The sequence below is a fragment of the Ovis canadensis genome, chromosome 3, assembly GCF_042477335.2.
Source record: "Ovis canadensis isolate MfBH-ARS-UI-01 breed Bighorn chromosome 3, ARS-UI_OviCan_v2, whole genome shotgun sequence".
In the NCBI taxonomy this organism is placed as follows: domain Eukaryota; kingdom Metazoa; phylum Chordata; class Mammalia; order Artiodactyla; family Bovidae; genus Ovis; species Ovis canadensis.
This window is the reverse complement of record NC_091247.1, coordinates 38857267-38872247: the sequence shown is the minus strand read 5'-3', so window position 1 is coordinate 38872247 and position 14981 is coordinate 38857267. Positions and strand designations below refer to the sequence as shown.

The 14981-nt window shown below is 44.1% G+C and overlaps 1 protein-coding gene across 12 annotated transcripts in view; it reads right to left on the bottom strand.

Moving 5' to 3' along the window:
* The window catches only part of AAK1 (AP2 associated kinase 1), a 167862-nt gene that overhangs the window by 65491 nt on the left and 87390 nt on the right, over positions 1-14981 (bottom strand). For all 12 annotated transcript variants that reach the window (XM_069582949.1, XM_069582940.1, XM_069582943.1 and 9 more), the window contains exons 4-5: positions 8916-9024; positions 7312-7454 (exon numbers count right to left, since the gene is read on the bottom strand). In XM_069582949.1, coding sequence (XP_069439050.1) covers positions 7312-7454; positions 8916-9024 — 252 coding nt within the window. The remainder of the gene's footprint in view (positions 1-7311; positions 7455-8915; positions 9025-14981) is intronic.

The following is a 14981-nucleotide window of genomic DNA, read 5'->3' as shown; positions in this document are numbered from 1 at the left end:
CCTAAGGATTTTCTACAATGACTAGTTTGTCTTTTTTATTCAATTGCTCCCTCTCTGCTAGTCAACTACTAGCCATTCTTCAAGGCCTTGCTCAAGTCATAACTCCTCAGGAAAACATTCCCTGGCCACCCTACAAAAATCTATAGAACTTGCTACAGCTAGAAAGGGTTGACAAAGTGAGACCTGGCCAAACCAAGCCATGCCCACAGGTTACTTGGCCTCTTGTCTATGGCTGTTGTTTTGCTCCAACAGCAGAGTCAAGCAGTTGAGACAGAGCCTATACAGCTGACAAGCCTAAAATATTTATTCTTTGGCCCTTTGAAGAGAAATTGCCATCTCTGGTCTATAATTATATTTTGCCCATGTGTCCCTTACAATACCCAGCCCACTACTTTATACACATAAGGGACCTCTAACTGCTTTATTCAGTGTCTGTCAGCAACAACCCTCCTTGCTGGCCTCTGCCACCCTACAGGGATTATGTGAAACCATGTTTCTCCTACTGGGTATGAGTAGTCCCTTCCCAAATCAGATGCTATATTTCTAATCCTGGAATATACAGTCTAGAAAATTGAAAAGCCAACTCATATCAAAACACAAACAAGGTCATTCTAGGGACCAAAATCTCTGTTGGGGAAGGGAGGAAAACTAAGTAGACAAAGGACAGAATAAAGATGATGCACAATGAGGTTTTGTTTTTGTTTTCTACCCAGACCTTAAAAACTTGGTTTGTATTTCTGGTTAGTTTCACTGATGGAACTCAGGAATTATGCTATATTTAACCTGGTCCCCACCCTGCCTTCCTCCCTCCCACAAAGATACCACTGTACAGACCTATATTCATGGGAAAACCAGAAGAAATTAAGGGTGTGTTCAAAAACAGACAAGAGAGCCAGAGATATCAATGGAGTGAAAGCCTGAGAAATATCAGAGAACTATCGATGCAGATGAGAACAGTAATCCCTGCTTTGGCCACCGTGAAATTCTGTGGGGAGGATCAAGTGAGATTAGGGAGGTGAAATCGCCTGGCAGCAGCCACAGCTCCGCCCCCTCGCCGTCTGTCCCTGTGACCTGTGACACCAGTCACAACCTCCAAGCTCAGGCGGCTGCTGCCCTCCATCAGCGCCAGCACTGTCACTAACAAAACACTTAGCACAGAGCACAATGTGTGGCAACCACATTGGACTTGGGGTTCAGAAGACTTGGGGACTATTTTAGATGTTTGGCCTTGAATAAACCTTTAAACCTCTTCAGGCAGGTTTCTTATGTGTAACGTAAAGCTGGGAATAATTCTATTACTGTTCTTATGAAACAAGGAAGAGAAGGACCATGCAGGCACACTGCAAGTCTCCCTGCACACATGGAAGATCGTTCCTTTAGTATAGAAATACATGTGAACTTCTACTACCGCCTATTATGTGCCAAGTGCTTTCCTAAGTTCCACAAATAAGGCTGTGACTGGAGCTTAGGGTCCAGCTGATGATTAAAAAGAAAAAAGTGTAACTGCCTGGTACTGATAAATATTGTGGGAAAAAAACCCAGCAGGTTAAATATATGTCAGTTAAGACGGATGCCACTGTAAACAGCACATTCAGGAAAGGTCACTCTGGTGAGGGGCACCACCACGAACAATCTGGGGGATGAGCATTCTCACTAGAGGCCGGCCAGCATGAAGGCACGGTGGTGAGAGCACCTGTAGGGAGACTGAAGGAGACCAAAGCAGAGACAGGCCTCTGTGGCTGGGGCAGCACCGTCCTGGGGACTGGAAAACTAAAAACATGGGACCGGACATACTGTGGGCTAGCACTCTCATGAATGAGGAGACGAGATAATGCTGGGCCTTGGAGAAAGTGCAAGATGCAGGTTAAGTGGAACCGAGAACAGGAAGGCATGGGGGGAGGAGAGTAATAAAACGGTGTCAGCAACTGGTAGCACTTAATATGTGGGGTCCAACCCTGCCCCACGTATTTCATGACATTCTTCCACGGCCTCACTGACCTACTCGACATGTGAGAGAACGGAGTGCAGGCAGAGGTCACAAGGCTGTGAGGGCAAGATTTGGGCTCAGGCTGCCAAAAGGAGACGACGAGGGCAGGTATGACTCTCCAAGAGTGAGATGACCAGGGCCGAGAGGGATTCAATGAGGAAGGTCGACAACCAACTGGAGGTTCATACACCAGCTTCTGGAAGCTTCAGGGATCCTACGTCGTGACTTTGTTTTGGGCCAGGTCCTTGAGGAAGTCAGGTGAACGCTGGTTACCTTCGCTCACAACATCCCATCTAGAAGCTTGTTGAGCATTTAAGCTACTGACCTTATTCCACAATCAGCCTGAGAGGATTATTAAAGCTGTCACTCCCGAACTCTGCTCAGAGCTTCAACTAAAACGTCTAGAAAGCCACCTCCTTCTGACCTCTTCATCTTGATATTATCCCAAACAAACAGCACCCAGGCATCTCAGCCACAGAGTGTATTACCACTGGAAACTGGAGCACTAGGTGAATGCAGGTTTTCCAACCTGTGATTCTAAAAACAGGACAAGAATCTTCATCCTACTGTACTTCATGAGATCCAAAATCTCTTTCCTGACAGATGAGGAGACATTCATGACTTTTTCAACTTAGAATGTACTTACTAAGTCTTAACCCTTTTATCCCCTTTCTTAAATGCTTGGGCAAACAGCATGGTAAAATATAGCAAAAACCAAACAAACAGAAACCACACTGAGGGTCAAAAACCTTGGCCTTTGTTCTGGTTTGATCAATGAGTTTGCTTGTGCAGGTCACAGCCTTTCTGAGCAGAGGATTCCCTGTTGGTAAAAGGAAAGCACTGACTTATGTGACCTTCCCAGGAACATAATTCTACTATTTGCAATAAAGATCTCTATCAGTCCTCAGATAGATAATTTAAAAAAAGGGAAGAAATAATGAAAATGTAAAAATAATGTATTTAAGGAGAAACATTCAGTAAAGACTAGAACTTCTGTTTTGGTTATTTTTCAGAACATGCGCTGCTTAAGGACAGGGACTGCTGTCAGCTTATTTCCTCTCTGGAATTTGAAAGAAAGACCACACACGTGGTGGGCAGGGCAAGAGGGGCCTTCTCAGTTCCCCACAGGGTGGCACTGGCTCAGCACGGGGGTCCACAGCTGGCCTGGTCTGTGCTCCTTCCTGTGTCCCACGGACTTATTCCCAAGGGTGCCTCCTCCTCATGTGGAAACTCGGGTCACACAGAAGCAAGAGAGACCGGCCATGGGCACGTTCTCTGACCAAGAGGAGAACAAAGAACTTCTTGGCTCTGGCCACTGCTAGGACCTTGCTGGCTGGTACCAGCCATGATAGGGAGCACAGAGTGGCTGAGGCCTTGTGACACAATGACAGAGCCAGGGCAACAGGAGGTCCAGGGAACCTCTCACTCCTGCCTAGCAAGCTGGCACTGCAGCAGGCAGATGTGACTGCCTGCCAAGCACACAGTAGTAGAAATCAACAGAATCTAACAGGACAGCAAAAGCGTCTAGATGGCACCTAGATTTGGGGAGTTTGGGAAAGCATTATTAAAAAAACACAAAAAAACAGGTAGGAGTCAATGACTAAAATCAACAGCAACAAGGCTACTCTAGACCAATCACAGGGGCCCCTATGTACATTTTGTTTCCAAGATCAAGGAGAAGAGGAAACAAAGTCTCCTGAACCACAAGGGGCAAACCAGCGGCATACCTGGTAGTCTTCAATACTGACTTAACGCAATTACTGCGTTCCTAGACCGGGGTGATGGGTGACAGAGGGGCGAGGGCCAGGGCCTAAGGCAGGCTGGGAAGACAGTGAAGCAGCCACTCACTCATGGCCCGGCCTCACCCTCAGAGTCCAGTGTGCTCCCAGGTCCTCTGCTGAGACATCTCACAGGCTGCTCAGAGCAATGAGGAAAGAGTTTGGGCTCTGGCTGCTTGAGACCAAGCACCTACCGTGTCCCCAGGCAAGATGCTGAACTCTGCCTCAGGTTCCCGTCATGGGTGACCTTCTCCGCCACCTCACAGCAGCACCATGGGACACTCATATGCTGGCCACACAGAAATTGGGCAGGCGCTATCTATGGGTGTGAAGTGATGATCATTTAGGCCTTGTGTAGTCCAATAAATGTTGGAAAAGTGACAATGAGGGAAGACTGTTTAAAAACGTACCAGTAGCACTCTCTAAAACAAGGCTCTGTAGCCCTCTTGGCCCCTTCCTTGCTCTCACCTTCCTGGATGTCTGCTCAGAAATTTCTGAACCAAGGATGAGCCTGCGCACTGACTCGCATGTGGTCCTTTAGCCCCACCCAGGCCCTAACAAGGCTGGTGCTGTTGTCTCTGCTGCACAGACGAGAAAGCTGAGGCTCTGAGGCCAAGTGATGGGAGGAACAACCCAGGAGCCTGAGCGTCCAGGAGAACACGAGGTCAGCGAAGAGTCACAAAGGAGTCAAGGACCAGAGGGAGGAGAGGAAAATGGGGATGGAAACGGGAGGAGGACAAGTCAGAGATGGAAACACGTCCTGTGCATCTGGAAATATGAAGGATGCTTATTACTCACAGAGCTTACAACTCGGTCAGTACCAGTTACACAGCTACAGAACCAGAGTTCTCATATGAAATTGAACCCCATCTGACATGGAGGGGTGGAATGGGACTCTGGAGGGACCTGAGCTCATACAGGTCACAGAAGTAGTGCTGATACAGCCAGGCCATACTTCTCCAGCCCTTTTCTTGGCCCCTTCCAAACGCTTCTTTAAGACAAGTGGCAGGGACAAGGATCAGGTCCTAAAATGTTGGTACCACTGCTTATTTTGAAATATACACTAACAGGCCCAATAATTTCACTCAATGTTAAGACAACTAGGAAAGAAGTGTCATCACCTGAAACTAACATAACACTGTAAATCAAGTGTATTAAAAAAAAAAAAAAAGGGTGTCATTACATTCTTAGAGCAGTGGCCTACAGTCACTCTGGCCTGCTCTGTAACTAGCCAGGTACCAGGCCCTTACCCACCTCCTCATCTTCAAACACCTTCTTGTTCCCTCCCCTCCGCAATCCTTAGGCCCTGCTCTCTGCCTGAAATACTCTTCAGCCTCTCTGTGATCACCCATATCCCACCAGTCCTTCAAAATTCAACTTTTCCAGAAGACCCCAATCACCACTGCCAGATCTCATTATCCAACCACATACTAAGAGACTTGAGTCTCTTCACTTTGTTCTATAGAGTTTTGTATTTCACTTCTTTAAGTTTCAGTTCCAAATATTTTACTTATATGCTCTCACCAATGCTTTTACATTATGAGCATGGGGACCATGTTGTATCTGCACTGTCCCCACAGAATTATGTTTTGTATGATGTGAGGCTCACAATATTCATGGATGTATACTTGTTCTGCTCAGAAAAGGGGCTGACTGTGAGCTAAGGTGCACTGGAGAAGGCTGTCTTAGGCATTTGGAGACTTTGCATTCAATAGGACATAAAAATAAAATAGGGCAAAAACGTGTTAGTGTGAAGAAATTGGAACCCTGTAAGTTGCTGGCAGGATATAAAATAGTGCAGTTCCTTTGGAAAATAGGCTGGCAGCTCCTCAAAAAGTTAGAGTATCCATATGACCCAGCAATTCCTCTCCAAGATGTGTACCCAAAAGAACTGAAACTATGCGCTCATGTGAAACCTAGTACGTGAACGTTCACAACAGCCTGAGTCATAATAGCTATAGCAGAAGCAACTCAGATGTCCACTAACTGAGGAATTAACAAAATGTGGTATGTCCGCACAATGGGATGTTGTCACAAAAAGAATGCAGTACTGATATATGCTACAGTATACATGAACCTTGAAAACACTGCTTGTGAAAGAGGTCACATACCATACAAGCCCATTTAGATGAAATGTCTGGAATAAGCAATAGAAAGTAGACTGGTGGCTGGCAGGGCTAAGGGAAGAATGAGAAATGACCCCTAATGGGTACAGGCTTTTGGGGGTGGTGGTGATGAAATTTTTGATGAGGTTTTTGGGGGTGGTGGTGAGAGGAGATGAAATTTTCTGGAATTAGACAATGGTAATGGTTGTACACCCTTGTAAATATACTAAAACCCACCAACGTGTACATTCTAAAGGAGTAAATTTTATGGTATGTGAATTATACCTAATTAAAACAAACTAAAAAACATTATCATAACAGAAAAGCTAGTATGCTATTGTGATCCTCAAACTTTAAAATATGCAAAAACCACCTGGGGTGCCTAAGATAAAAACTCCCAGGCTTCCCTGGTACCATCACAAACACTGTGGCCCAAAAGATTCATGGTAGGGGACGCTGATGTAAATATTAGCCATGAAGCATGTTTCACGTAAGTATAATCAAAAGAAATTGCAATTTAGAATCAGAAGAGCTGGATTCAAATTCTGGTACTGCTCCTTCCTAGTTATATGACCTTAGTTAAGTCACATAACCTCTCTGCTCCTAAGTTTCACTGACCGTAAAATGTTAACAAGAAAGTGTCACCCAAGAGACGGTGCGCATGCAGTGTCTTACAGAGTACACGGCACACAGTCAGTGCTCCAGAGATGCTAGTGAACCCTGACCAGGTGCCAATTCCAGTCAACGAACATCATCAAGTGATTACAGTCTGAAAGGTCCAGTGTAAGGGAATAGTAATTAGCAGGACAAAATTTTTTAATTATCAATTAATGGATTTTACAAAATATAAAACAGACTTTAAAGACTAGGCACTGCTGTTTACAAACTTTAAATTAGCATATTACTCTTCATGACCCTAAAACAGTGAATTTTGGAGTTTATTGGGAAAAACAACAAAGATGTGTTCAGGCATTTGATGATTATAAAGAACTTCTGAAAGCTACTTAACAATAAAACTGATACTGTATTGTACTATGTGAGCATCCATGCTAAGCTGCTTCAGTTGGGTCTGGCTCTTTGTCACGCTATGGACCGTAGCCCCTCAGGCTCCTCTCTCCATCGGATTCTCTAGGCAAGAGTACTGAAGTGGGTTGCCATGTCCTCCTCCAGGGGATCTTCCTCACCCAGGGATCCAACTTGCATCTCTTATGTCTCTTGCATTGGCAGGCGGGTTCTTTACCACTAGTACCACTTGGGAAGCTGTATTATACTGTACTGTTCTGCTATTTATTTTTTCCTCTGTGCTTTCTCTCCCCAAGCAGAATGTAAACTCATAATTTGGTACCAAGCCTGACGCTTTTCCCATGCCCCCATAACATTTACCCCACTCCTGGAGCAGGTAGAAAATACTCTGCAAGAAAGCTTCAGGGTGATCTGTTACCTTCAAGTCACGGTGGATAATAGGAGTTTTGCACTGATGCAGGCGGGCGACAGCTTCACAGGTGTCACAAAATATCTGGAGTACTTCATTTTCTGTAAAACCTGTTTGCAGGCGCTGGTTCATCAGGTTGACCACTTGGCCTCCTGAAAGGGGTGCAGAGCAGAGGAAAGGAAATAAACATTCAGCCCCTTCACTTATTCAATAGAATGAATGGCTGTCCACAGAGGAGCAACCTGGATTCGGCTAATTACTGGCTGAGCCAGGATTAAACCCCAGTATCTTGATTCCCAGCCTGCGACCTGTTTTCTACTGCTTCAAAACAGTTTCTTCATTTTATAAAGCAGCTCAGATGTGAACTGCCCTCATTCTGTCTTCAAGATTAGCAGCAGAACTGACAACATGGTCCTGGCTCTGGTTGCCTGGTTATACTGTCCCTGTTGTGCATCAGATGGGGCCACAGGTTCAACTTGCTGTATCTTTTAGTAAGAATCAGATTGCACAATAGACCCCAGGAGGAGGAAGAAGACAGTTTGATAGCCTGTATTTTAGGAACAGCTTGGTCTCTCTGGCTTTACTGCCTGCTGCCTGATCTGCAGAAATGCTACATCAACACTTAATCCCTAGGACTGAAAGACTGATGACCTCGCTTAGAAAATTACCCAGCTCCCTGGATTCTCCTACTGCCTCTTCTGTGAACATTTAACTGTCCAAAAAGGAATGGCCAGGAGGAAACAATGCAGTACTATTTTATAAAGTTAGGCTAACAGCTGTTACAGTACAGGCTGGAATAATTGGTTACCATCATGTTTTTAGGATTAGCAACATATTTAATTTATGGACAGTGTCTTGAAAGGCAAGGAAAATGTTAGTGGAACCAAGGATGATTACAAAACTGGGCACCAAACAGTGAAACAGTGACCCAAGAATGTAAGCGGCAGCTGCTGAGACCCAAAAAGCTGAACCTCCAAACAACAGCTGTATGAAATACAGTCAACTCTGAATACATTCATGCTCCAGCCTGGGTTTCCCAAGATAAATACTGCTCAAAATGCTAAGCTTTCAACTACTTAACTACTGTTAACAGCAGCATGATTTGAATGGAGCCTTACTGGCAATCACAACTGGAGCAAGAAGAGGAGGGTCATTTCCATTAGACAAAAAGGATTCTTTCCCTCCCAATGCAAGGATGGTGGTGTGGGTGGAGAAGAGAACACACGAGTGAGGGAAGCTGAATTGTTTCTTTAGTCCATCTGGAGTTGGGTCTTTATTATGTGCCTTCATCACTTGTTTTAAAGCATCACAAAGAACACATTCACTCTCATCCTCATACATCCACATTCACGTACAAGCACCAAACCTTCCAAAACCTAACAAAATTAGAGTTCTATATTATCCACCAGTATTTGTGCCACTGATCTTTGCCATTGTAAGAATAACCAAGAAGTCACAGGAGGCTCTGTCTCTCTCAGCCTCTTTGTTTTCCAATCTTTAAAACCAGAACAACATACGGTTGTTGCATGTTAACGGTAACTGCAACGACCCCACCCCCTTGACAATCAAAGTCCTAGAGAAATGAGAGCATACAATCTGGCTCATGTACTTACCCCTGCAGAAGTCCATCAGGATGAGAACTTCCCACACATCACCGCTACTCACACTGTTGATACTGGAGTCAATGTAACCCACGATGTTCTTATGCCCCGACAGGTCCCTCTGTAAAGAGTTGAGAAATAAATGATTTGTTATAGACACCAAAAGAGATAGAGAGAGCCAGGTGTTTCCATTAGCACAGACAACTTAAATACACAGACCAACACTGACAGTGAGCAGAGGTCAGACTAAGAAACAGGGTCAAGAGCACATTTCCACTGGTCTCTGAGAGTCATGGCCAGATCTTCAATAGCAATTCTACAACCCAACTAAACCATAACGCTCTCTTGAGTTCAGTTCCGTTGCTCAGTCGTGTCTGACTCTTTGCGACCCCGTGGACCTCAGCATGCCAGGCCTCCCTGTCCATCACCAACTCCCAGAGTTTACTCAAACTCATGTCCATTGAGTTGGTGATGCCATCCAGCCATCTCATCTTCTGTCATCCCCTTCTCCTCCTGCCTTCAATCTTTCCCAGCATCAGGGTCTTTTCAAATGAGTCAGTTCTTCGCATCACGTGGCCAAAGTATTGGAGTTTCAGCTTCAATATCAGTCCTTCCAATGAATATTCAGGACTGATTTCCTTTAGGATGGACTGGTTGGATTTCCTTGCAGTCCAAGGGACTCTCAAGAGTCTTCTCCAAAACCACAGTTCAAAAGCATCAATTCTTCAGTGCTCAGCTTTCTTTATAGTCCAACTCTCATATCCATACATGACTACTGGAAAAACCATAGCCTTGATTAGACGGACCTTTGTTGCCAAAGTAATACTTCTGCTTTTAATATGCTGTCTAGGTTGGTCATAAGTGCCAAAGTAATACCTCTGCTTTTAATATGCTGTCTAGGTTGGTCATAACTTTCCTTCCAAGGAGTAAGCATCTTTTAATTTCATGGCTGCAGTCACCATCTGCAGTGATTTTGGAGCTCAACACTCTCTTGAACTAGATTCTAAAACCAAATGGTCACAGGCTGCCTACTTGCTCAGGGCATCAGTCTTCCCTATAAGCCAGAAGTGAAGACTCTCATTTCCAGAAACACTGCAGAGGGGCTTAGAAGAGAGCCACAGTACAAACTATTTAAATATGTGGATTTTTAATTCAGAAAAATGAAACTGATCATTTTTTTCCTGGTTGTAAGAACAACAAGTGAATTCAATTTGACTTTCAAACTATTTATACTGTTTTTCTCTCTTCAGGAAATATATGAAAAGAATAACTGCTTTTTAAAGTTTTGGAGGGACTACAATGGCAAGCATTTTGCTCACAATTAAGCCTTTCAAGCCAACCAACTGGGAGAGATGGGTTATGTTTCCAGCTCTCTGGTTAGAACAGCATATCTCAGGGCTGCTCATGGAATTAATGTTTCAATGAGTACACACTGAGCACTTCTCATGTTTCAGGACCCATTCAGACACTGGAAGTTGCCTCATCCCTAGGTATGCTTACTTCAACATCCATAGAGGCAAACCTTTCTGAAAATGATGTTCAAAATCCAAGGTCAGTGAGCAAAAACTGAGCAAGCTGGGTAATAGGATTTATGCACAAATACAAAGTAAGGCCCTATTTTTAAACTAATTTTAATAAATTGTTTTACTTCTGTTTAATAAAAATAAATGGGAGGGAGGAGGCGAGAAACATGTGGTTCTGTAACAGTTACCACAAATTTGGCAATTAGAACCATGAGAATAGTAACCACCACCACAATGACTGGAGACCTTAGCTGTTCCAAGTGATAAAGTCTCTTTTAATCGGAAAGTACATACCAAAACAAGAAGAGGCTTCACAGTATCAAACGAACACAACTGAACTCTGAGCATACAAATGAAAATTCCTTAGCACTTTCCTCGGAGTGAAGGAGTAAGAATGGGACCGTTTCTACTGGCAATGGGGAAATCACTGGAGATCTAGACAAGAACAGTTTCGGAGAAGGAATAAAATGAAGGAACAATGGAGCTGGACTTGCAAAGAACGGGAGTTGCGTTCGTAGGACCAGTGACTACGGATGACTCTTTCCGAACATTTTGAGCTGAAAAGGAGCAGCACTGGGGGAAAGAAAAGGGTGGGAGAGGACTGAGCGCTGGAGAGTGGAAGGAGCCAGGAGAGACAAGCTTTAAGATACAGAGGTGGATGGGGACAACTGATGGAACAAGGTCCTCTGAGTAGAAAGGGTCAGGAGTAGGAATACTGTTAAAGGTACTGGTCTTTCAGAGACATTTCTTTCCTGGCAAACAGGAAGGAAATAAGGATGGATATGCATATTGGTTTAAGGCTGGGGGAAAAAGGGAATTTGAGGGAGTTCAGATCCATTGTTCTGTTTTGGGACAGAATGCAAGATTATTCTTCCCAGCGTTAGGGAATGAGAAAGAAGCCTGATGAGAGAAATAAAAGGCTTCAAGCAACTGCTCTGGATAATTGACAAGGGAGATGATGAGACAGAAAAGCAGCCGCTGGAACTGAAATTTCTCTAAACAGAAAGTGATTTCAGGGCTCATGTTTTAGAGGACTGTACTTCTCCCTGCTTTTCAGTCTTATCAACTCTTCTAGAACTTATTTCCATTTACACAGTGCTAGAAGTAGGAACATGTAGAGAGAATTTCTTTGAAACTAAAATGGAGCAGAAGATCATGTCTTCCAAATGTCCACAGAAAGGAATGAAAGACTAATGTTTCTGTATTTAACTGTTTGGGAAAATAAAAATTAGCAAAGTCGCCTGTGAGTTTCTCTCACCCCAAGAGGAATAATTAAGAATCTGGAAGGAAAATAAAAAGCAACTGACATAGCCAGAGGAGGTCAAGAGCTATTAGAGGACCCACATTGGATAATTAATATCTGTAGACGGCATCTCAGAACAGTATGCCATGACGCTGGACGACTGGCCCAAGGCCAAATTCCCGTTCACCTTGTCTTCTGCAAAGATCTAGAGATACATTCAAGTAGAAAAGACCATCTCTTTGGACGGAGACGATGGCATTTTACTTTTAATGGCTTGGAGTCCAGAAACATCTCAGATTTTAGAGTAAAACGTCACTGGTTTGTAAGTGATAGAGAAGATATGTTCGAATGGCTGGGAAATGTAGAAAAAGGTCAAGAGAAAATCTTACTACAAGTTGAGATAGGCTCACATTCAGGGTCAAAGTGACAGCACTTCTCAACAGCAACAGGTGAGAGGATATCCAAGCTTTCCCTGGCTTGAGTTAAAAGACCAGCCCCACACTTACAGGAGAGGTCTGGGCTGGAACCCACAGGGGAGGCACATCAGTTACTACCTGTTTACTCAGGAAAAGGCAAGGTATAGGAAGATGCTCTGATGTCCTTGGTTACAACTATTATCTGGAGTATTGAGATAAAAGTGTACTTGCTAAGTCAAAATCTGATTTTCAGGGGAGTGGTGAATATTCAGCTCAACTATGATCAGCTTATATATTACATTATATCGTGGAAGCAGTGATAAGTCTGATGACACTGTACTGTCATTCTAAACTATTTTTCTTTATTTGGCTGCATCAGGTCTTAGTTGTTGCACTCTGATCTTCGCTGTGTTATGTGTCCCATCTTTCATGGCCACACAAGGACACTCTAGTTGTGGCAAGCAGGCTCAGTAGCTGCAGTGCATGGGCTCACTTGCTCCATGGTATGGGGGATCTTAGTTCCCCGACCAACAATCAAACCTGTGTGCCCTGCATTGGAAGGCAGATTCGTAACCACTGGACCACCAGGGAAGTCACTAAACTCTAAATTAACATTAAACCACACTAATAAACATTATTAGAAGACCTACTTTATTGAATATGTTAGGGGAAGCACACTGACTGAAGTCGCCCACCCTGGCCAGGCCCTTTAGTAACCATTCGCATGAGCTGTTTTATGACAGGAGATCCTGATAAGGAATACGGAACTAATAAGCCACCACCAACGGGAAGAGTTCCGGAAAGGTCAAAAGGAGATACCGCATGTCTGTCCACTTCCCAGAATCCCTCTTGCTAGCACCCATCTTGACTGAGCGATGCCTGCGGCACCAGGAAAGACTGAATTAGGATGATTGGCCAAAGATAACCCAGAAACTAATCCCATCACCATAAAACCTAAGACTGCGAGCCACGAGGCAGAGCAGTTCTCCTGGGTTCCCTTACCCTACTGCTCTCCACCCGGGTACCCTTTCCCAATAAAATCTCTTGCTTTGTCAGCACATGTGTCTCCTTGGACAATTCATTTCCAAGTGTTAGACAAAAGCCCAGTTTCAGGCCCTGGAAGTGGTCCCCCTTCCTGCAACAAATAGACATTTAAAGTGTTTGTAGTTAACTTAGTAACTTTCTAGTTAAATGCTTGAAGTGATGACAAACTTTTTTCATAAACACACGCAAACACTACCATTGGAAAATAAGGCCTTCTACCCAGATCCTACAGATGATCAGAAACTTTATCTGTGGTCCTAATTAATGGTCCTTCACTGGAAGGGCTGATGCTGAAGCTGAAACTCCAACACTTTGGCCACCTGATGTGAAGAACTGACTCATCTGAAAAGACCCTGATGCTGGGAAAGATTGAAGTCAGGAGGAGAAGGGGACAACAGAGGAAAAGATAGCTGGATGGCATCACCGACTCGATGGACATGAGGGTGAGCAAGCTCTGGGAGCTGGTGATGGACAGGGAAGCCTGACATGCTGTAGTCCATGAGGACACAAAGAGTGAGACACGACTGAGTGACTGAACTGAATTAATGGTGCTTGTAGCGGGGAACAGTATTCTATCCCTAGCTTCAAATTTTCTGTAGCAGGAAATTCCTACTAAGAATCTTAAAGCCTTACAAGCGAACAGAGGCCTCAATTCCTAAGTACATCTATAAAAACCTTCATTTTTATGTTCAAGAAAACAAAGAAGACAGCATTCTAAGTCGCATATCAATAATGTCACTCACCTCAAAATAGTCAGTAAGTATGGTATGTAACTAACTTCCTTATGTATCTTTTGCTCAGACCACTCTTCCTTGGAACATCAGCATGACAAATTCCTACAAATTCTTGATGCTGACAGTGTCTGCATTTGCATACAATAAGCTTCCAAAGAGGTGTATGTACCCAAATAGTCAATGATTTCTGATTTTATGACGCAGCACTACTGCTGCCAACTTCTAGCATTGCACTGCGATTTCACTAACAGTTTGAACCAAAGTTAGCTTCTTTCCCAAAGTTGCTTTGTAAAAGTCTTCTGTCTTACTATTCCTCTCCCACTCCTTTTCTCTATAACTCTAAATTTTCTCTGTACCTATTCTCTATAACTCTAAATTTCCTTTATAACTATAATTCACAAGCAAACAAAAACTATCAAATCCGGTGCAATAGTGAAAAGAAACACTTTGAGATCTGGACTAGCGCTGGAGTTTCTACTGAAGGCCGTCATATCTGAGGCCCTTGTGGATTTCTACCACATGAGTCCCAGATATAATCCTGCCTACACTTACATTTAAGCTCCCTTTTCAAAGTCTTGAGTGAGTGAAGTCGCTCAGTTGTGTCCGACTCTTTGCGACCTCATGGACTGTAGCCTACCAGGCTCCTCTGTCCATGGGATTTTCCAGGCAATAGTACTGGAGTGGATTGCCATTTCCTTCTCCAGAGGATCTTTCCAACCCAGGGATCTAACCCACGTCTCCCGCATTGTAGACAGACGCTTTACCATCTGAGCCACCAGGGAAGTCTCATTAACTAAACCTGTATTTACAGAATAGATCTTTAAAGTCACTTAGAGTCTGATTCTAGAGCCAAGCTGCTCAGACTTTAATGAGCAAGTGAATTACCCAGGGCCTTGGGGGGTGGGGGGCTTCTGTTTGAAAACAGATCCTAATCCGTAGCTTTGGAATACAGCCTAGGGTGTTCCACTCCAATACTATTGCCTGGAAAATCCCATGGACAGAGGAGCCTGGTAGGCTACGGTCCATGGGGTCGCAAAGAGTCGGACACAACTGAGCGACTTCACTTCACTTCACTAGGGTGTTCCTGGTCAGTGGCATTAAAGTAATTGTAGCTTGCT